At 41.8% G+C, this 23,654-nt stretch overlaps 1 protein-coding gene across 1 annotated transcript in view; it reads right to left on the bottom strand.

The window, feature by feature from the left end:
* C8A (complement C8 alpha chain) overlaps positions 1-23,654 on the bottom strand; it is a 65,142-nt gene that overhangs the window by 25,211 nt on the left and 16,277 nt on the right. The window contains exons 2-7 of the mRNA XM_057535110.1: positions 21,369-21,471; positions 16,223-16,367; positions 15,091-15,238; positions 9,614-9,803; positions 6,692-6,892; positions 4,378-4,618 (exon numbers count right to left, since the gene is read on the bottom strand). Of these exons, the coding sequence (XP_057391093.1) occupies positions 4,378-4,618; positions 6,692-6,892; positions 9,614-9,803; positions 15,091-15,238; positions 16,223-16,367; positions 21,369-21,471 (1,028 nt within the window). The remainder of the gene's footprint in view (positions 1-4,377; positions 4,619-6,691; positions 6,893-9,613; positions 9,804-15,090; positions 15,239-16,222; positions 16,368-21,368; positions 21,472-23,654) is intronic.

The raw sequence follows: 23,654 nt of genomic DNA, 5'->3' as shown, positions 1-23,654 counted from the left end.
GGACATCCTCCCTCTCTCTTGTCTTTGGAGTCTCCTTCTGAATATCTTTTGGACCTTATCCCAGTTAATCCCAGAGACTTTCCCAGATAATCCTAAACTAAGTGATTGTCTTCTCCCTCTCCTCCCACAGTTATTCTCTATTTCTACGACCCGTTCATTTTCTAGCCAGCTCTTATCACAATTTGCAATTTTATATGTATCTATTTATTAGCTCACTCAACAGAAGTTATTAAGGCCAGGCACTGTTCTAGGAAATGAATATATAACAGTGAACAAAACATATGAGGCCCCTGCTTTCATGGAACATGCATACTAGAAGGAGGAGGTTGACAATAAACAAATAAGCATGTGAGCGTGGTAATCACAGAATATATAGTGATGTTCTGAGAATTAAAATAGGGTGCTATAACAAAGAGGGACTTGCCACATGGTCAGAAAAGGCCTTTCTGAAAAGGGGGCATTTAAGTTGAGATCTGAATGATTAGAATACAGCTATGCAAACATCAGAGAGAAGGATAGCCCAGACAGAGAGAGTAGCTAGTACCAAGGCTATAGGCTAAAATAAGCTTGCTATGTTAGAGTGTTAGCAGGATAACAATGATGACAACAACAAGAAAAGAAAAGAAAGAAAGGAAGGAAGGAAGGGAGGGAGGGAGGGAGGAAGGAAAGGAAAGGAAAGGAAAGAGAAAAAAGAGAAAGAAAAGGAAAAAAAGCCATCATATTCTAGCAGTGGCCAGATGAGAGATCATAGTTGTTTGGACCAGTTAGATGGTAATAGAGACGTGGACAGATGCCACATATGCTTTAGAAGTAAAGATGACAGGTCTCACTGATGAGGGGCAAGAAGTAAAGGAGGAACCAAGGATGACATCTGGATTTCTGGCTGTTTATTTAGTTTCCTTCACTAGATTGTGAGCTTTGCAAGAACAGGAACCATATCGATTTTGTTCACCTGGCACATGATACAAACTCAATTAACATGGTTGATGAATGCATGTCTGAACGAACAAAACTATGGAAGAATGTGCAGAGGAATATCAGGGCAGGTTTCACGGAGGTGGGGCTGCCCATACAAGTTCAAAAGAATGAGTTGAAATCTGTCAGGTTGGCAAGACAAGAAAGTGCTTTGGAGGCTGACAGCACAGCATGTGCAAAAGAAGGCAGGAAACATACATGAATAGAACAGTGTCACTGAAGTACTTGCCCTGTCCTAGGTAAATTATCAGCTCTGTAATAGGGCCAGACTCCAAAGCAGCCAGATGGTGAATGCACTATTCTCTTTGTCAGATCTTTATACAAAGACAAATAATAGGAGCTCCAAAGAAGGGATGAAGGAGAAAAAAGATCTAAATCCAGAAATTCAAGCCCAAATCCATACTGATTCCTGTAGAAGGTAGAAAGCTGTCAGCAGCAGCCCTTGAGGAAAGTCTAGGGTCCCACTGAAGTCTAACATCACCTCCCCAACATCCAAGACATCCCCTGATTTTTGATGGATGGTTTCATGCTCTCTTTGGGGGAGAAGCATTTTATCTAAAGAACACATTAGAAGAAAACAGCCTTGTGCATCCTCTGGGACGAACCCATAGAGGATCTGAGGCAAACCCAAGGACAAAAGATTCCCCCAGAGCAAACCAGCCCGTGTGTTCACTTAAATCATTCCATTCCAAGCTCAGCTCTTTGAGGACATGAATGTATACCACACGGGGTATTTCTTAGAAACAAGCACTTGATAGAATATAAATATTGTTAAAGTCATTAGATCAAAGATACACAGAAAGAAAAAAGACATTGAAAAAGAGGAGAGAGAGAGGGGAAAGGGAGTGAGAGAGAGGATGAAAAAGCAACAAAGAGAAAATTAGACAAACATCAAACATGGAGAGAGGGGGTGCATGATTCTATTTGTCAAAGGGAAAGAAGGTAGATGTTTTTGTTCTTTGTAGGTTAATATGTAAATGACATTCTGATTTATTAGCAGTCTCCAGCAGATGAGGTGATGATTAGCACATTTCCATATTTATAGAAAAGCAACACTAACCTTCCGGATTTATAGAAAATCAGCTCTTCCCAAATAGCAAATTGTGCTATTATCGACATATGGTTTTCTATAAACAGAGCTGAGGTAATTATCCCTGGGACAATTCGTTAGTGGGCTCCTTTTGAATATTAACCACATTGGAAGCCCATTTCTGCCTCACAGATTTTAAAGAGGAGGGGCTCGAGATACCCCAGGCAATTAATTAGTAGTCCACCACCAAAGACAGAGCCCAAATGAAAGGGTCTACCACAGCCACGTGGTGGAAAGACCCCAGGTCCAGGGCTCTGATGCCAGCTTCCTGCAGCCCTGGGCCGAGTAATTAACTTCCCTAAGGAGGCTCAGCATTTCTGGGGCTAAAACTAGAATTATACTAACCTCCAAATGTTGTTGAGAAAATTAAATGAGAATGTACGTAACAGTCCTGGAACTTAGTAAGTACTCAACAAATGTTAGCTCTTTTTTCTTCCTCGTGTTTTTGAATGACTCTAAAAAGATCCACTTGAATTAAGTTTTTCAAACTCTTTTTACACTGATCTCTCCTGAACTATTTATTTTGTATCATGACTCTGTCCATGTGTACATGTCTTTAACTGGCAAAATTTTCTTGAAGCGATAATTTATCTTCACTACCTACAACCCACTATGATATTTTTTATTCTGTTCTGTGTTGTTCAAAATGTTTGTGTTCCATACATTGATATCAAGACCTACTATTGGAGAGACACAGATGTAGAGAACAAATGTATGGACACCAAGGGGGGAAAGCAGGGGGGGTGGATGTGGTGCTGGGATGAATTGGGAGATTGGGACTGACATATATACACAATATGTATAAAATAGATAACTAATAAGAACCTGCTGTATAAAAAATAAATAAAATAAAATTCAAGAAAAAAAACCCCGTAAAGTTCTCCCACTCAAAAAAAAAAAAAAGACCTACTGTTGGGTTTCAATCTGCAGTTTGTATTGTGCTACAAGATGTTAAGGACTGTATTTAGATTTGCTCACCTTTGTATCCCTAGCACAAACACATAATAGATACTCAATAGATATTTGAATTATAAAAGAATGGATACATGAATAGATGGATGAGTTAATGAATGACCCTAGCCAGGAATCTAAGTGAATGCCCGCTTTCAAACTCCATGTCTTGTTTTGCCCGCTCACCCTGCGTTGAGTGCTAAAGAGGTAGAAAATTGTCAGACATGATGCTTGCTTTCAAGGATCTTGCTATCTAGATGAGGAGAGAAATATTAACATTTGGAAAATTGTTTTTAAAGACTAAGCAGTGTGGAATTGATATGAATGTGTTGAAGGAAGGAAGTGGCCAGCCTGGGCTGGTGGAGTCAGGGAAACGTCTTGAAACTTGGAAGTTGAACTTGGCTTTGAAATATGGATATACCTCTCACCCTTCTACTCCATCGTTGACTGGATCTGTGGTTCTCAAACTGTATTAAGCATCAGAATCACCTGGAGGGCTTGTCAAAACACACTGCTGGGCCCACTGCCAGAGTTTCTGATTTAGCAGATTTGGGATGGGAGCCTGAGAATTTGCATTTCTAACACGTTCCCAGGTGACACTAATACTGTTTGTTGGAGTCCACACATTGAGAACCACTGTTCTAGCAGTTTGGAGTGAGACCATGAAGATTGTTGATGTCATTGTTAAGGAGTTTAGATTTTAGTTTAGCCACTCAGGGTATTAAGCAAGGAGGTGATGTCATAAGATCTGTGAAGCAGAAGATCCTTCTGGTGGCGGTTGTTGAGAATGGATTGGAAGGGGTGAGTCTTCCCCTAGAGACCATTTAGGAGATGATGTGGTAATAAGTGAAAGATGGGAACCCAGTCTACCATTGTAGGAGGGGATGCAGTAGAAGGGCTGTTGACAAGAGCTGCTCAGGAGAGAGAACTGTAGGGTCTTAGAGATCTACAGGGGTGAAGGGGAAGAAGGGATGTGGGATGACTCCAGGTTTCTGTCATCACTGACTGATTGGATGGCAGTTCCATTAACCAAGAATCTATATTTAAAATGTTTTAACATTTTAAATAGCAAAAACCCAGAGATCCTTTATTATTGAAGAGGTAACTATGGTGCAATAGAAAACACATGGTTCTGGAGAACCAGACAAGTCTGAGTTCAAATTCTGTTTGTAGTGCTTACTAGCAAGTCATTTCACCCTTTTGAACCTCAAGTCCCTGTAAATAATAATACTAATGCTACCTTATAGAGTTGTCACGGAGGCTAAATGAGATCATGCGTGGCTGATAGTGCCTAGAAAACTGCAAACCATGTCTGGCGTACGCATCGAACACTGCGTGCATCAAGCATCTGTTCTACTTACCAGCTGTTTCCATTCTTTCTTTGTTAAGCACCAGGATATATTCATATATGCCACCCATCGTTCCAGACGTTATGTAATGGGTGCCGTAGTCATCGATGAACTTGGCGTACATGCCGTAATTGTACTGCTCTGGAAGCTCCATTAATGACTGCAGCATAACTTCATCCAACATGATATTCTCCCTCCTCATCTTAAAATGAGCAGTCTGCACCTTTGTGAAAATTCTGATGAAGCCATATTTCTGCCAGTAACAACAACCGCCATTGAATGAAGGAAGAGAACAAAGAGAGTATACGTTTTACCACATGAGATCATGCAAAAGGGCAGCATTTAGTACCTGTGGGAAATATAAATATATTCACATGTAACTGTATGAACATAAATACATATAACAGAATATTATTACATTTTGCAAACATATATTAGACACCAGCCTGGCTTCTTCTCCCATGTCTGCATCTCTGTTCCCACTGCCCCTGTCCAGGTCAAGTTCTCATCAACTTTCGCTGGGTTGGTTACTACAATGTGTTTCATTGTGCCCCTCACCTCTGTCCGGCCCCCAGTCCATTCTCACCTCCACATTTCTCCCTGCTCTAATTAAAGCACTGCATTATGCAACCTGCTACACAAGTATTAGGTATCCATTAAAAATTAGGCTTAGGAATATTTCGATGACATGAGGAAATGCCAATATCACTTAATTTATTAAAAAAATACCTTTCAGTGCCTACAGTCACATGCATTATGCTAGGTGCAGAGGACATGATCTTGAATGAGATAGGCCCCTGCCCTCACGGAGATTACATTCTAGTGGTAATCTTGTACTGTTCGGTAATCAAGAAAAGCAGGATCCACAGGACCGGGGTGAGGTTGGATTGGTTTAAGAGGAAGGGGGTCATGTATGAGCCTTACTTGCAGGGAATGTAAACCTTGATCCAAAGTGATAGTGAAAGTTGGAAGAAGCCACCTGCTTTTAGAAAAGTCCACATGAATCTGTGACAGTCAGATCTCAGAACAGTACTTTCCCTTCAGATCAGTAGCTTATTCGTGGCAAAGCTCCAGAATGTAATTTATATATATATATATATATATATATATATATATATATATATATATATATATATATGTTTTTAAAAATTTATTATTTATTTTTGGTTGCATTGGGTCTTTGTTGCTGTGCATGGGCTTTCTCTAGTTGCAGTGAGCGGGGATTACTCTTCGTTGAGGTGCGGGGCTTCTCATTGCAGTGGGTTCTCTTGTTGTGGAGCACGGGCTCTAGGCGTGCGGGCTTCAGTAGTTGTGGCACACAGGCTCAGTAGTTGTGGCTCACGCGCTCTAGAGTGCAGGCTCAATAGTTGTGGCGCCCGGGCTTAGTTGCCCTGCGGCATGTGGGATCTTCCCGGACCAGGGCTCGAACCCGTGACCCCTGCATTGGCAGGCGGGTTCCCAACCACTGCGCCACCAGGGAAGCCCTGTAATTTGTAGTTGTTGAGGAAGTGAATTTTGATAACTGTATTTTCATTATCCAAAATAATGTTTTGAGCCCTAACTAAATCCCCAGTTCTGGTATCAATGTCTTGAGGCTTTTGGTAAATTTCTGATCAATTCAGTGAATATTTCTCCAGCTCCTGATTACCTCTCCATCCTCATCACTCCCTCCTTTCCCTTCCCACCTGTGCTTCAGCCAGCGGAAGTCTTTTCAATCCCACATTTGTGTGAGGCAGTCTCTCATCTCCAGGCCTTTGCACATGCTGTTTCCCAGACCTAGAACAGCCTTCTGTTAACTTCTGCCCTGCTTCATCCAGACAACTGGTACTAGTCTTTAGATCTCAGTTTAGACAGACTTCCTAACTTCCTCAAGGATGCATTGTCTGACCTCTCAGGATAATAGGCAGTTAATGGTAAATGTTTGATGAGGAAATGAAAGATTCATTAAGCAGGCCAGCCCTCCAATCTATTTGGAAAAGCCGGGCTTGCTTTAGAATTCTTCCAAGTCTGGTTTAGAGGGCTTGGCTGTTTCTCTTTAAGACATGACCATTCTAAGTATTTCCCTCTGTGCTCCAGGTAACCATGAAAAAGGATGGGGAAAGTGATAAGAGTGCTAGTCTTATCGTGCAATTTTATTCCCTTTGTGATGATTCTGTGTGGGAAAGCGTAAGAAGAAAAACAAACATGATTACTACTGATCAGACATGTCCAATTACACAAGCAAATGAAGGTTCAATTACTACTGTACTTTTCAATGCAGTTAAGGTAATACGTGTTCAGCATAGATTATGGAATACTGTGTGACACAGGCATTATGTTTTAATACCTTCTGATTATACTTGCTTAACTTATTCAAGAACGAACTGTCTCGTGACCCAGATACACCTGCAGTCACAGTAAATGGGCTGCCTGCAAGGCTCACACCAATGGTCACTCCAGCCGACACAGACTTGTCATTTTTTACTTTAGAAAAAAGGTCATTTGCATCATCGTACAACTCGGAGGAGACTGTAGTATCTGCCAGGGCCTGAAAAGAATCACATAGATGTTAGCCTTGTGCACTAGCATTATATTCCAATTCATACTTAATATTTAAATCTTTGCTTTGTAAAATATCCAAAGTTTCAGATTATTATAAATAATTCTTTTAAAAGCCTATTCCAAATTGATACTAAAATACGGAAAATTCAGCAGTGCTTAGTATTTAGTGGTACTGCTAAAATATTTGTTTAAACACACACACACACACACGATTCTGATAAAATGCTATATTGTTCTGAGCATGTATTTCTTTCCAGCGGGCTTATCCTTCTTGAACAGATGGTTGCTTGGCTCTGCAGTGGAGAGATACGGAAAGCCATGTCTAGGCGTGGACCTGGGAGGAAAGGGGCAAAGGCATGCAGGTGGTGATAGTTCTAAGCAGAGGTATGCTTAGGGACCACCCACAAGTGTTTGGTTATTTCATTCCAGGATTGCATTTCTCTGCTAGCTTGACCTGAGGCGTGGTCTCGTGAGCCAAGGAAATGAGGGTTAGGTGCCCATGAGAGGTTTGCTCTGTAATCACAAGAGCATGTGTTGAGATGGAGGCGTCATCAGTTTGGGTCCTGAGTGTCTGTGATGATGAGAGTTTCTTCTCCACCTTAGGAAGGATGAGTAGAATAAGTAGGGCATTGCTGCTTTAAAGCACTGAGATTTCAGAATCCTTTTTGCCACAGCATAACCTAGTCTATCTTGCCTGACACGTAGGCCCTAGACTGTCCTCCAGTTTAGAAAAATGGCATTGTCTATGTCTTCCAGCTCGTAGACAGAGCCTGATGGCAGAGGTGGAAGTGGGGTGGGGAGAGCCAATTTCTTTTTTTTAAACTATAGTTGACTTAACAATATTGTGTTAGTTTCAGGTATACAGCTTCAGATTCTTTTCTATTATAGGTTATTACAAAGTATTGAATATAGTTCCCTGTGCTATACAGTAAATTCTTTTTTTTTTTTTTAATTTATGTATTTATTTATTTATTTTTGGCTGTGTTGGGTCTTTGTTGCTGTGTGAGGGCTTTCTCCAGTTGCGGCAAGCGGGGGCCACTCTTCATCACGGTGCGCGGGCCTCTCACTGTCGCGGCCTCTCCCGTTGCGGAGCACAGGCTCCAGACGCACAGGCTCAGTAGCTGTGGCTCACGGGCCCAGTTGCTCCGCGGCATGTGGGATCCTCCCAGACCAGGGCTCGAACCTGTGCCCCCTGCATTGGCAGGCAGATTCTCAACCACTGTGCCACCAGGGAAGCCCAGTAAATTCTTGTTTATTTATTTTATGTATAGTAGTGAGTTATCTGTTAATCCCATACTCCTGATTTATCCCTCCCACTCCCCTTTCCCCTTTGGTAGCCCTAAGTTTGTTTTCTATGTCTGTGAGTCTGTTTCTGTTTTGTAAATAAGTTGATTGGTATTATTTTTTTAGATTCCACATATAAGTGATATCATATAGTATTTGTCTTTCTCTATGTGGCTTACTTCACTTAGTGTGATAATCTCCAGGTCCATCCATGTTGCTACAAATGACAACATTTCATTCTTTTTTATGGCTGAGCAACATTCCTTTGTATATATACAACACATCTTCTTTATGATGGACATTTAGGTTGCTTCCATGTCTTGGCTATTGTGAATAGTGAGAGCCAATTTCTTAAAAACAGACTCAATAAGCCTGGCCTTATCTTCTGTCAATATTTTTCTCCTGAGAAACTTGGGAGAGGGAGGATGTGACTAGATAATTGTTCAGAGTACTGGCATCCTATCATCTCTCTCTATAGATAGAATGTGGATGATACATAGATAGAATTTGCATAATCTAGCCTCCCTTCTAAAAAATGTATAGCCAGGCTTAGTTCAGATAGATCTGGATTTAAATCTTGTCTGTGCTTACCTACTGGGCCTGGCGCTTTATCCCTCTAAGTCTCTGGGGTTTTTAATATCTAAAATGGGCCAATAATAATATCTGACGCATCGTCTTATGATGAGGATTTGGTGGGAGAATTTGTGTGAAAGTAGAAGAGCTGACACATGGTAAGCCTCCAGTGAGGTTTGCTGTGTAGACGGCTTACCCAGAGGGTGAGGGGTGAAGAAATGAATGGTCAGGAGCAGGCTCTGGAGCTGGTTGTGAGCTGCAGGGTGACCAGGAGACTGCAGAATTTTAAAGATGGGGAGAATCTTAGGGATCATCAGCAGTTTGCAAGCACTTTTCAATAGCGGAACCCTTTCTTCCAACAAAATCACGGACAGAAAGTCAAGAGATGAAGGTCATCAGTGAGGACCTGCTCTTGGTGAAGCAGGAGCACAGGTCTCAGAACCCCCAGCCACCTCCTGTCCTGCCCCCACTTTACATCTTAGTAACCTGGGCCCACGGAGGGGCAGTGAGCTGCTCAAGGTCTGATACATGTCTATTCTAATAGAGTCAAAACCTGGAAATAGGTCTTCTGACAAGCAGCCTAGAAAATCAGGCCCCGAATCTACTTTATTGACTTAGGACTGGAGCCAAGATCTAGTAGGGGGTGGTCGCATTTACAGTATGCGGCTCACTGGCCCTGCCGTTGCCTCTTCAGCACTAAGCATGCGTGAGGGCAGGTGCAGTGGGACCTTCAGCCACCAGCAAACCCTACAGGAAATAAGATCTTCCAAAGCAAGGCATCTGTCTCCACCGACAGCTTCCCCTCCCTGCACCCACCCAGTGGCCTGTGAGCACCCCTGTTCAGACTTACTTCAAAGTGGTACTTCAGGAAATTGTAGGGTTTCCGGAAGTACTTCTCATCATCTCCATAGTAGAGACGCTCACAGGTGGAGTCGTACCGAAGCTCTCTCCATTCCCCGTTGTATACGGTCTCACACTGGCCCCCATAATACCTGACATCGTATACGCTCTGAGCTTCTTTCTGGGTCAGGAAATTATACCTAAATTGAAAAGGCAAGCAGCTTCTGGGAGAGAGCATTGGAAGAGCAGAGATAGCACAAAATATCCTCTGGACCATGATGTAGCTGGTGGGCTGAGCAGCATTGCTCAAACTGTGTTCTGTGGAACTCTAGATTTCCTTGAAGTACCTTAAGGGCCACTTTGGGCAACAATGGGAGACTGAGTGGACTGGGCCTGGGCCTCCAGATTCCCTTAGACCAGATCAGCCAGACAACTCCATTCAGCATCTATAACAGTGCTCCCACATGGGAGGCACCTCTAAATATTTGTTGAGTAAATTGAAGAAGAATATGCATGATTATCAAGAGTCCAAGCACAGGAACCAGACAGTCTGGACCCGTTTCCTATCTCTGCCACATCTAGCTGTGTGACCTTGGGCAGATCATTTAACCTCTCTGTGCCTCAGTTTAATCATTTGTAAAAAGCAGCTAATACTACTGCCCTCACAGAGTTAAACAATGAGTTAAAACAAGTAATGGAATCATAAGAGTACTTAGCATATATGAAGTGTTAAATAAATGTCACTGTTGTTTTTGTTAGTGTGATTTCAGAAAAGGTTTTGCTGCTAAAAAATAGGTTTGAAATATTGGGTGTAGTTCACAGTGCTAAGCTGAGGATCTAATCCTCAGAAAGGCCATAGTGTGGAGGAGGCACAGTGTGGAGGTCAGGGAGATGCCTGCTTAATTTCCAGCTCTGTCATTTACTAGCTGTGTGACTTTGGACACATTCTAGAAACTTCCTGAAGCTCATTTTCCTCATTTGAAGAACAGACATAGTAAAACTACCTCTCCTGGTTTTTGTGAAGTCTAAATGAGAGTATCAGAGTAAAACAGAAGTACAGTTGATAGTAATACTTCTTTTTCCCTAGCCCAATACCTTTCCAGAAATATTTCTCATACTTCCCTCTCTGGGGTATTTCAAATCTATCCGCCCAAGTTCTCTGTTTTAGGTCATGGATGGTTTAACCATATTTAGGTAAAAATCATGTGAAACAGGTGAAAGTCTGCTTTAATTTCATACAAAGAGAAAGTTAACTGAACAAAATCATTGAAAGTTGGCTAAGAGTTATAAGACCTAACAATCTAAGCCTCATATGTTGTGGATAATAAAGTGATTACTTGTCTTTGCCTCTCAAACTCCTACTCAGCCTTTAAGACCCAACTCAAATGTTGCGTCCTCTGTATTGTCTTCTTTGATTATCCTGGACAGACAATTGTCCTTCCTCTGTTCCCATGGCATTCAGTGATCGCCTCTGGTATAGCATTTGTCATGTTCATTTATGTCCTCTGTGAAAGGGCACAAAGGCAGATGAGCAGGGGAAAAACTGTGAATAAAACCTACTTCAAAGGAATAAATGGAGAATTGTAGAGCACCTGGCATAGAGTAGAAATTCAATGTAAGTTCACTTCCTTCTCTTCCTTTCTCCATCTCTTTCTTTCTCCATCTCTTTCTTCACATTAGTGGAAGTGATGTAATAATAGCTATGATGAATTGAATACACACTATACCAGACATTTAGCATACATTAACTTTCAACCTCATGACAATTTTGCAAACGCAAAAATTGAAGCTCAGAAAAATTAAGTAACTTGCCTATAGTCATAGCTGGATTTTTTTCCTAGATTTTTTTTGACACTACAATCTGGGTTCTTAGTCTTTACCCTGCAGTTTCTATCTTTCCCCTGTGGAACATGTTTCTGCCTGTAGCTGATAAATACAGGCCCTCTAATGGGCCAAAGAAAAACTCTAAAGAACAATAAGCCCTAAGATTGTAATGTAACCTCTAACCGTAAGTAAAGCCTATGTATATTTTAAAAATGTGATTGCAGAAGCCCCAGTGAAAAATAAAGAGAGACATTCTACTTTTCGGAATTTAGAAATATTCACACACGGGTACAAAATTATGTATGTAAGAATGTTCATTGCAGCACTGTCTATAAGAGAAAAATGGAAAACAATCTAATTATCTTTCAATAGGAGGTAGTTAAATAAATTATATAGTTATACTATAGGAGAATTGGGAAATTTTATTTTATGTTTCACAAAGGGCCAGATAGTAAATACTTTAGGCCTTGTAGGCTATGTAGGTTTCTGTTGCAACTACTGAACTCTTCCACTGTAGGGCAGAAGCTGTGTTTCAATAAAACTTTATTTAAAAATAGACAGCAGGCTGAATTTGGTGTTCAGGCCATAGTCTGCTGACCCCTGTTAAGGAACACTATGCTGCCTAGAAAAAGACAATAGAAGATATGGGAGGAAAATCTTCAAAATATATTATTAAGTGAAAAAAACAAGTTATGGACAATATGTACAGTCTGATCACATTTATGTAAAATACACTTATGTCTATAATGCACAATACACCTGATAGGCATACTTTCCATACAGTGTATGTTGTCAATGCATTTTTACATGATTGTGAAATCATGTAACAGGGGTCAGCTCTAGGGAGGGAAGAGAGAGAGGGTGAGTGGGTGGGACCAGGTGAGGGAAAGTGAAGGAAGAATTTCAGTTTTTATCTCAAATAGGCATTACTTCTGTAACAATAAATAAAAATTTAAAACTGGGAAATGCCTAAATTAGAAAAAATAAGATACCAGGAAAGGCCTCTGAGATCTTGAGATGAATGAGAAAACCACCATAATGTCAGCTGCTGGGGATGGAGGTGGGCCCATTCTACTGGTTTCAGTGTGGCAAAGCACACGAATCAGCAAGTACATTTGAAATCTCCTGATTGAATCATATGAGAGCAGGGTCATGGTCTGTGATATTTTTGTCAGTAATGAGGGAATTGTTTTTCAAGTCAAAACCTCAATATTTCATGCTTGTACTCTGTTTATCCCACAGTCACTTTCGAAATCAACAAGAATCCCCTTTTATTGGTGTTAGAGGCTGAAATATGTTCTCCCAATATTTGTATGTTGAAGTCCTGACTCCCAAAACCTCAGAATTTGACTGTGTTTTGGTGATAGGATGCTTAAAGAGGTAATTAAGTTAAAATGAAGTTGTTAGGGAGGGCCCTAATCCAATAGAACTGGTATCCTTCTAAGAAGAGGAAGTTAGGACACAGCCATGTACAGTGGGAAGACCATGTGACGACAAAGGGAGAAGACAGCCATTCACAAGCCAAGGAGAGAGGCCTCAGAAAAAGCAATCCTGCTGAGACCTGCATCTGAGACTTCTAGCCTCCTGAGAAAATAAATTTCTATTGCTTAAGCCACCTAGTTTGTGGTACTTTATTATGGCAGTCCAAGAAAACTAATATTATTGGTCTAAAAGAAACAGGAATTTGATCATCTTTTCATATGTGTGTGTCTACATGCATTTACAGGATTCTGTCTTATCTTGTAGGTAGGCTGTGATCTGAAGGTAATTAAACCACGGTGAATGAGAGCTGCATTTCACAGCACCCACACCTGACCCAGAGTGGGCTGCCATGTGGCTGGGTCACTGTGTGATGAGTACTGTCTCTCTCTGTTTCCTCATCTGTAAAGGGCCAGCTGGTCATATTGATTTATTTCACTGCAATCAATAGTCAGTGAGAGGCTCTTCTGGGGAAAGCTCTGACATAAAGGCTGAGGAGATGAAAAAGATAAATCAGAGCAGCCTTGGCCCTCAAAGAGTTTATACTCAAGTTAGGGGACAAGGCCCAAAGCAAAGTGTCAGGGAACTGACAATACCATGTGTCACTATGAGTGTGGCCCTGTGCTGGATGCTGGAGAAGCAGAAGATGACGAGGACCCCTTAGCCTGGGGAACAGATGTCTCTGCCCTGTTGGATAAGTCCTGGGAGAGTAGGACACACAGGGACGCTGGGAACAGTAGGAGGGGACTAAGCCAGCCTAGACAGTGTTGAGAGGAGGGGAGGGGGTGTCAAAAAGACCAGCTAGAGGAGGTGATGCCTAGGTGTCTTAGCTGGGCTGTCATAGCAAAGTACCATACCCAATATAATAGCCAAGTCTGGATGACTCAAAGAATAGACATGTATATTCTCTCAGTTCTGGAGGCTAGAAGTCTAAGAGAAAGGTGCCATCAGGGTTGGTTTCTGTTGAGGCCTCTCTTCCTGGGTTGCAGATGGCCACCTTCTTGCCATAGCCTCACATGGCCCCTTCTCCATGCACATGGTGAGAGATGAGAGAGAGCTCTCTGGTGTCTCTTCCTCTTCTTATAAGGACACCAGTCCTATTGGATTAGGGCCCCACCCTTATGAGCTCATTTGACCTTAATTACCTTTGTAAAGGCCCTATCTCTAAATACAATCATATTGGGGGTTAGGGCTTCAACATACAAGTTTTAGGGGGATACAATTCAGGGCACAACACTAGGTAAAAAGTTAACCAGTTAGGAATACAGGGAAGGACATTCCAGAAAGAAGGAACTAACTTTATGAAGTCAGAAGAAAAGAGTATGATGTGTGCAAGGGACTAAACATGAACATACGGTGCACAATGAAGTAAAGTTAGAATCGAGGCTGATTGGATCTCAACAGATAAAGAAACCGGCCTGAGAGGTATAAGCAAGCAATGGCAAAGTGAAGATTCAAGCCCCACCCCATCTCACCCTAAAGCCTTGGTTATATCAGCAACCACAGTGCAAAGCAGAGTAAGAACAGTGCTACTGGCAAGTGCACTTGGGCCAGAGAAGTGCTGTCTTTTGGGGATATTGGAAACCTTCATGGAAGGTGTAACTTCTTAAAAAGGCCTTGGGAATGGAATTGGGGCAAGAGGAATGAGCAGTAGAGTGGGAAAGGGTGAAAAGAGGACCCTTGGGCAGAGACATAAAAGGGAAAACATGAGCTATGTCCTGTAAAATTCATATGTTGAAACTCTAACCCCTCATGTGGTGGTATTTGGAGGGAGACCTTTGGGAGGCGCTTAGGTCATGAGAGTGGAGCCCTCAAGAATGGCATCAGTGCTCTTATCAAGGAGACCCCACAGAGCTCCCTAGCCCCTTCCACCATGTGAGGGCACAACGAGAAGTCTGCGGCCTGAAAGAACACCCTCACCTGACCAGGCTAACACCCTGATCTCAGACTACCAGCCTCAGAACTGTGAGAAATACATTTCTGTTCTTGATAAGCCCCCCAGTGTGTGGTATTTTGTTAGAGCAGCCCAGATGGACTAAGACACTTAGAGGGTTGGTGAGGATGGCCTCGCAGGATACACTCCAGAGAGATTCCCCGCAAAGACCCTCTTCTTTCCCTGAAACTAATACTCGTGATTGGAGAGAAATCATGCCCTGCCCCCACAGCCAGCCAGCAGCGACTCACCCTGAGGTCACCCTCTCTGATCCTGGAATTGGGTCATACTGGCTGCAGTCATCTTCCAGGACCCTGATGTCTTCACAGTTGTCCTCATCAGAGCCATCCAGGCAGTCCTTGTCTCCATTACACACCAGGTGGCGTTTCAGGCAGCGACCTGAGGAGAGGCCGTGGATGCTTCTAGAGTGTCCGGGACTCCTCCCCCTCCCTCACGACCTGCATCCATAGTCACCAAGTCCGTTCCACCTCTGAAATAGCCCTTCGATATTCCCAGTCCTGTTCCATCCTCCTTCCATCCTCACTGCCTCTGCCCTCCCTCCAGCCTCCATGTCTCTCACCTGTAGCCCCCCAGCTCAGACCCTGCCCCAGGCTTGCTCTTTCTAATTCAGTCTCCACATTGCAGCCCCAGGGATCTTTCTAAAATTCCAGTCTGGCCATGTCATCCCTTGCTCTGCATCCTTGAGGACTTCCCCATTCCTCTGCTTCCAAATGTCACTGTCTGGCCCCCGGTAACCTACCTGGCCCATCCCCTGCCTCTCTTCCCAAAGCACTTATTCTGGGCTGATTGTGAGTCCCTAAATCTCTGTGTTTTTGCACATTCTGTCTCCTAGCAAACTCTTTTTCATTTGCTAAGTCTCAGCTCAAGTACCATTTTGAATCCTGCCCTGACTGCCCAAAGCAGATTTAGGCACCCCCTGCCAGAGTCCGTACATTGGACCCTGTACATACACCCATTACACTGGCTATCACAGGACGTTGTCATTGATTCCTTATAGGTCTGTCTCCCAAAGACACTAGGAGTACTCTGAGATCAGGCACAAGAACTTTTCACCTCTGCATCACCAGCAGGTAGCACACTGTCTGGCCATCATATGCACCCAATCAGCATTTACTCAATGAATGGATGGATGAGTGAATTGTACCTTTTCCAAATCAACGGGTGTTCCAATAAAGTTGCCTCAAATTTACTAGGGCTGCTGACTTGGCTTAAAATTCAGCTTCCTGGGTCCCATCCCAAACCCCAGAACAGCAACTTCTAGGGGAAGGGCTCAGGAGCCTGCATTCTAACAAGCTCCCGGAGAACTGTTTCGTGTATTAAGTTTGACAGGCACAGCTGTTATCCTTCTGAGATGCTACTCACCTGTCTCCTTACACTGGAAATCCTGTCCACACTGTGCTTGCTTCACACAAACTGTGGGACTGTGACAGCTGGCTTGGTCCCAGACAGTCCCACTGCAGATGGTTCCCCCGAACTTATTTGGCTGCAGGAGGCTCCGGTATCTGTACTAAATCAGATTTGGAACCAGACACATTCATTGTCTATCAATCAACTGAAATTGGTGCAGGCAGGTCTCAGCTTAACATAAGGAATGACTGTCTAATGATTGAGAGCTGCCTGCAAAGCTGTCTTTTGCGGGGATGAGTGATCATAAATGGCGGTGTTCAACCAGAGGTGGCACTGTCACCAGCTGGAATATTGAGTAGGGCCTCCAAGCATCAAATGAGAGGTTTGGACTAGTTATTTCTAGGGTCTTCCTACTTGCTGGGAAGGACCTCTGTCTCCCCCTTCTGAAGCCAGTTTGTACCTATTCATCTTTCAAGACTCACGGTTTACCTCCTCGGGAACAAACTTCCCAAACTAAGTAATATATTCTCAGTTCCCTATGTACCCTCTCTCCTAGCACTTGTCATATAAGGTTGTGATTGATTGTCCACTTCTTTGTTTACCTTTCTCACTAGTTTAGGAACAATTTGCACATAGGGTTAGGGTCAGCAAAGGGAGAGCCACGTCTTATTTGGCTTCATATACTTGGCACTTGATCTATGGTCAGTTACATGGTAGTCACCTTTAAAAAGATGTTTATCACTTTTCCTTTGAAGAATTTCTTCTGGTCATGGCATTTCCTCTTTTCTTGTGGCATGTCTCATATGGTTCAGGTGGGGGTGACGTCACCCCCTCAGTCACAGGACGTGTGGATGTGAAGGAGGCAGGGCAACCAGAGTACCAATCATCTGCCAAGTTGCAATGATTGGTTCATGACTCAACCTTATGGCAATCAAAGTCCTCTCTGGGAAGTTTCTTTCAGAACTATTGGAAAAGATAGTTTCTTTTTAGCTAAAGTTGCTGGGAATTGTGGGTATCAAGTGGCCATCTTGCCTACTATAGAAAGAGCCCATCCAACAATTAGAGAGACAAAAAGAGCTCTGAAGACATCATCTGAGGCCCTGTGTCCAACTCTGACTGCAGATGAATAAATACTTATTGAAGGAAGGAGAGAAAATAAAAATAGATACCAGTCTTGGGCTCAATGTTTTTATGACACTGTCTTCTCTAGGGTGTACAGTGTTAGATACTAGTCGTATCAGGAAGAAGCTGAACAGTAAGGTATTCCAAGAAATTGAAGTTCCATCCCTGTCTTTAAGAAGCTTAGAGATGGTTGAGGAGATAAAAAATATAACAAAACATGCTGTATGAAGAGCTTCACACAGCGTGTCAATCAGCACCATACTTTCTGCCGTCTCTCAGCCCACAGGCCCTAGCTTTAAAACTGTGAATAAGTAAATAGGAAGGCAATGATTTGAGAAGTAAGAGAATTGAGTTCCTGACCCGAATCTATTTATTACTTGCTGTGTAAAGTTATCAGTGCCTGGCACTTTCTGCCTCAGTTTCCAAATCTATAAAATGAGGTGGCTGACTTAGTTAACCTCACTAATCACAATTACTAATGATTCCTTCACCTGTGTCCTATAGTTGAACGAGCACAGGCATGAGATTAGACCAACGTAGGTCCAAATCCTGGATTCACTTACCAACTGCCCATGAGCAAGTCACTTATCTTTTCTGAGCGACCATTGTCTAGTATGTAAAATGGGTGTGATGGCGCCTTACCTCGAAAGGGTTTTGTGAGAACTAAGCGAGAGAAGGTCTGAGGACACACCTAGCCCTGTGCCTGGCATATCATTGGTGCTCAATAAATGGAAGTGGTTTCCACATCATTATCATTATCAATGCAGCCTTTTCCAGATGCTTCCAGGGGGTGAGTGTGAAGCAGTGAGGCTTCCCCTCCCTTTCCTCTTGCCCACTTCTGCCTACTTAACTGCTCCTTAGCAAAGAGGCAGAGGTAGCAAAAAGAAGTGAGGATCCGACCTGCCCATTTGCCTTCCCTGACTTTCAGTTAAGAACAGCAATAAAAGATTTGTAAACTAGGTGAGAAGAGATTATAATTAGCGGTCAATGTGGGAATAGGAGGATATTTTCATTTTCTACCCACGCTCTTGCCCCACAATGCAGTAAATAAAAGAGAGCTCATCATACAAATGTATAGCCAATTCTCTTTCTCAACCTTGAAAACATTCATCAGTTATAAGACGTGAAGTTACCATCATGGTGATGATGGTGATGGTAGCTACCAGTTATTGAGTGCTTACTATTGCCCAAACCCTTTATATTCTTTATGTCAGTTAATCCTCACAAGTCTAAGGGGTTAAGTACTATTAATGATCTCATTTTAAGCTGGGTTAGAATTTCAGTTCTGCCACTTACGGTATATGTGTCACTGGGTAAATTACTTAACGTCTCTGACCCTCAGTTTTCTCATCTGTAAGATGAGAGAGATTAGGGTGTTCTGAAGATTAGTGATAACACAGGTAAAGACATCAGCATTCTGCCTGGTTCTGGTATGCGCTTAGTAATAATAGTTTATCAACATCGGCTTCATCCTCGTAGCCAGCTGTTGGGCTACTCTGGAAGGATTATGACTGAGTGGGAATTGGATTAGGTGACCTCTAATATCACTTACTACTCTCCATATAGCTCCGGGAGAGTCAGGAGAGGCATATAGCTCAGGTTCACGGGCATTTTGGAATCAGACTGACCAAATTTTAAATCGAGGCTCTGCCGCATTCTTACTGGGCAAACTAAGCAAAGGGATTGAGTGGTGTCTGTCACCTACTGTTGGCTGTGAAAATCAAATAAGAAGATGATTTATTTAAAGCATTAGCACACAGTCCTTGGTATACAGAAATTATTTAATAATGGCGACTATATATTGTCATTATCGTCCTTCCTGTGGTTTCTGTACTTGGAATGATGGTGCAGACATGAGGTTCATTCCCACCCGCTCCTTATTTTCTAGGTTGTTATCAAATAATGAAGACATTGTGTTGCAGAAAGGTTGGTAAGGATACTTCCCTAGGGCCTTCTCCGTGCCATTGCCCGTGGTTGGTATCATTAAGACATAATTTTCTTTTCTAGCTAGTAGAAAATGTTTCTTTCCAGAAATGCACGTCCTTGATTGGGTGATTTTGAGAGGAAGAAAAATATTAATAGAAAGAAACTCAGATGGTCTTTCAGTTAAAAAATTAACAGAATTTAAATATTTTAAGGATTACTTTAAAGACGGATGTCTTTTTGAGTCCCTAAGAAAGTAATAAATGTTGATTTAAACTGTAAGTCATTCACCTGTGCTATCTGCCATCTAAACTGCAGCACAAGAGAAAAATATAGCTTTAGGATGCTGTTTAAATGTATAATAGGTTGACTAAAGGCCATGCAAAGAAATTAAGTCCTAATCCTTGAAAGTTGTAAATGTTATCTTATTCGGAAAAAGGATCTTTGCAGACACCATTGATTTGGAGAAATTACTCTGGCTTATCCAGAAGGACCCTAAATGCCATCACAGTGTCCTTACAAGAGGAAAGCAGAGGGAGATTTCACATAGACACATAAAGGAGACACACAGAAGGGAAGGGGTGATGCAGACAGGAGCAGACATTGGAGCAAGGCAGCCACCAAAAGCTGGAAGGAGCAAAGAACGGCTTCTCCCCTAGAGCTTCCAGAGAGAGCCTGGCCCTGCTGACGCCTTGATTGCAGACTTCTGGTCTCCAGAACTCTGAGAGAATACATTTCTGTTGTTCTGAGCCAACCAGTTTTTGGCATTTGTTACAGCAGGCTCAGAAAACTAATCCAGGATGTCAAAGCAGAATGAGAATTGGGGGCCAGATATTTTTAAACTGGGACATCTAAGATTCTTTGGCATATCCTAGAGATGGGAGAGGCAAAATCATAAATTTTAGCCTTCAAAGTTGAATAAACTAGCTCCAAATGGTATTTCTGCCAGTGTCATCAAAACTTCACAGGGCACTTTTGCATCTAACTGAGGAGGGGGTCTGGAGGCAGGAGGACTGTCAGTAAGCTCTGCAAGAGTATCACTCAGGTGAGAGAAGAGCAGGGCTTGATTCAAGGCAGTGGGAGTGGGGTTGGAGAGGAGGGCACACATAGGAAGTATAGAAACAGCTGACATTCATTAAACACTTACTTTGTGCCAGATGCCATGAAAAGCACTTTGCATGCATTACTCATTTAACGCTCTCAATAACTCTATGGTGTAAGTACTGTTTCTACTCCCATTTATAGATTAGGAATCAGAGGCACAGAGAAGGTAAAAATTATGTCCAAAGTAACACAGCAAATAAGGTGCAAGCCAGAATCTAAGCTGCAGAGTCAAAGCTAAAAAACAGGCTTGACAGCAATAGGCTAATAGACGAGGTTCGGGCAGTGGTGTACCACGTCTGGGCTGCACCCACCCTGGGTGCATCCAGTGAAGGCATGTGTCGTCTGCAGAGATTTTAAAATACTAGGAAAACAGAATAGAAGTTAGTCTTCTTTCTACTATCACCATGAGCCAGTGATTCTGAACAAAGACAGAATTGTAATACTCCTCCCTGACAGAGACAAGTGCTCTCAACATCCCCCTTATGCCACTGAGTTTAGCGATCATCTTGGACCAGTTAAAACCACTTAGATGGGCAAGATAGATACACATCTGTTCATTGGGCATGTCAGCCTTTTCAGTGCATGAAAGTGAAATCCTCAGGAACACCCTGTGTGACATGCTTTGGTTTATCTCAGTTCCTTATAGGTCATGGACAGCTTGGCATTTTGTTCCTAAGCCATTGGTCCCTCCAGATGACCCTCATTATAAGGTAATACATAGGCCAGGACCCAGAGAGGCCAGTGGGGATCAGTGTGCCCATGTCTGGAGGGCCACTTTTCTAAGTGGCATCTAAGCCATAACATAACACATCTTTTGCAGCCTCATCCAAATGCCTTACAAACAAAATCAGAAGAGGCAGAAATAAGTTCCACCAGCCATGTGCATATGGCTTCTGAATACCCTTTTCTCCCCAGACCTCTAGATTTACAGACGTGACTGCTTATTTCCATTTGAATGCCTAGTACACAACTTAAATGTTTAATGCTCCAAAATTGGTCATAAATGTCTCACCTTTTTCTCCTGGCATGGAAAGCAATCTGTCCACTCTCCCCAGTTGCCCAGCTGGCAGGAAACAGCTGTGGGAGTAGAACTCGGAAGAGCCCGACTGACTCTCCTAAAGAGAGAAGACACCCCTTGCTTCAATTTTTAAATTTTTTATCATGATCATTTTAATTTTTGTAATTACAAATTCAAAAATGTCTTTTAACATGACAGTATCTTAATAATATGAAAACAGGTGCTGAATTTTTCTCCAGCTTTATTGAGGCATAATTGACAACAATTGTATGGTATATTTAGGATGACCAACGTGATGGTTTGACATACATATACATTGTGACATGATTATCACAACCAAGGGAAACACATCCATCACCTCCCATAGTTGCCTTTTTTTTTTTTCTTTCTTTCTTTTTTTTTTTTTTTGTTGTGGTAAAAACACTTCAGATCTACTCTCCTAGCAAATTCCAAGTGTACAATACACTATTACTAACTATAGTCACTATGCTGTGCATTAGAACCCCAGAACTTTTTCAGCTTATGACAGAAAGTTTATATCCTATGATCAACCTCTCCCCATGTTCCCGACCCCCCAAGCCCCTTGTAACCACTATTCTACTCTCTGGCTTTATAAGTTAGACTTTTTTTAGATTCCACATATAAGTGAGATGATGCAGTATTGTCTTTTTTTGTCTGGCTTATTTCACTTAGCATAATGTCCTCCAGGTTCATTAATGTTGTCACAGATGGAAGGATTTTCTTCTTTTTTTATGGCTGAATAGATGGTTAATTTTTTAACTTATAAAGGTTACCCCTTGATTTGGGCATCTGGGTACCTGTAGCTGTAGAACATGAAGCAATATCACAATGTATATTCCCTTAGCCTTAAAGTTATCTGGGAGTGGGAGTGGGGATGGAGCAGGGAAAGGAGAGGAATGTCCATAAATACAGTTATTCTTACTTGGAACACTGGGCTGTAAGGGTACTTCTAATTCTAGAATGATTCTATCTTCCTTCTTAAGAATTGCATGTGCTGTTTTTAAAACACAAGTTATATGGCCTAATGCTCTTTTCTTCCCCAATACTTTATTGTGGTAAAATACATGTAACATAAAATTTACATTTTACCATAACCATTTTGAAGCTTACAGTTCAGTGGCATTAAGTACATTCATATTGTTGTTCAACCATCACCAGTTTCCATCTCCAGAACTCTTTTCCTTTCCCTGCATCAATTTTGAGATGTAAAATTTAAGCAACAACAACAAAAGAGTTGTGCACGTTTTCCCTCCGATCATTTCCAGTTTTAAGAAATGAAGAATAAAAATTTATTGTGCCTCTACTGTATGCAGGGGTGATGCTGTAGTACTTCAGAACTCATGCTAATTATGCTGTGAACTGCTCCACGTGATGAATGATGCCCGCTATGCTGAAACCCCAAACAGGAAGCTCTAGGATCATCAGGAAAGTGATGTTCACCTTTATCACTGGTTCTCAGACTTTGGTCCCAGGAACATTTTATACTCTAACATACTATGGAGGACTCTGAAGAACTTTTGTTTAACGGGACTGGGTCGATCGATAGTCACAGAATCCAAACATCAAAACTGAGAAATTTCAAAATATTTATTTATCCATTTAAAATTACAATAAAACTGTTACATGTGACCATATAGGTTTATTTAAAAATCCATCTCCAAGAAACATAATTATTGAAAAGAGTGTTACTGTTTTATGTTTTTGCAAATCTCTTTTGTTGTCTGGTTTAGTAGAAAGCAGCTAGATTCTCATTTCTGCTTCTTCATTCAATATGTTGCTTTACGTTGCTTTGGTTGAAATCTATGAAGAAACTCCAGCCTCATACAGTTATGTAGTTGAAAAAAATTATGTGGTTGAGGAGTGTTTTAATAGTTTTCTCAGATAATTGTGGATCTTCTTTGATGCTACACCAAATCTTGAAAAGCAGTCATTTCTTAAATGTTAGTTGCACTTGGAACCTGAAAGCCTATCAGTAAATTTTTTGTACTCTGTTACATTAAAACCCATTGATCTATGTATCCTTTAACTGTATCTGGTACCCATACATGATTTTTATAACATCAGACATTGGAAATTTAGAAAACAATGGTACTCTGAGTGTACATATCTTAAAAATAGTCACACATTTCACTGTAACATATTAATAAGTCAAATTTATTAATATTAACAGTGATCTCAAGCTCATGGTAGTGAATATGTTTTCCAAAATTTTAATTTTTGTTTGAAAGCCCAAATTTTGTCATTGGTAACAAATAATGC

The sequence above is a fragment of the Balaenoptera acutorostrata genome, chromosome 1 (assembly GCF_949987535.1).
Source record: "Balaenoptera acutorostrata chromosome 1, mBalAcu1.1, whole genome shotgun sequence".
NCBI classification, from domain to species: Eukaryota; Metazoa; Chordata; class Mammalia; order Artiodactyla; family Balaenopteridae; genus Balaenoptera; species Balaenoptera acutorostrata.
This window is presented reverse-complemented; position numbering and strand designations above follow the sequence as displayed.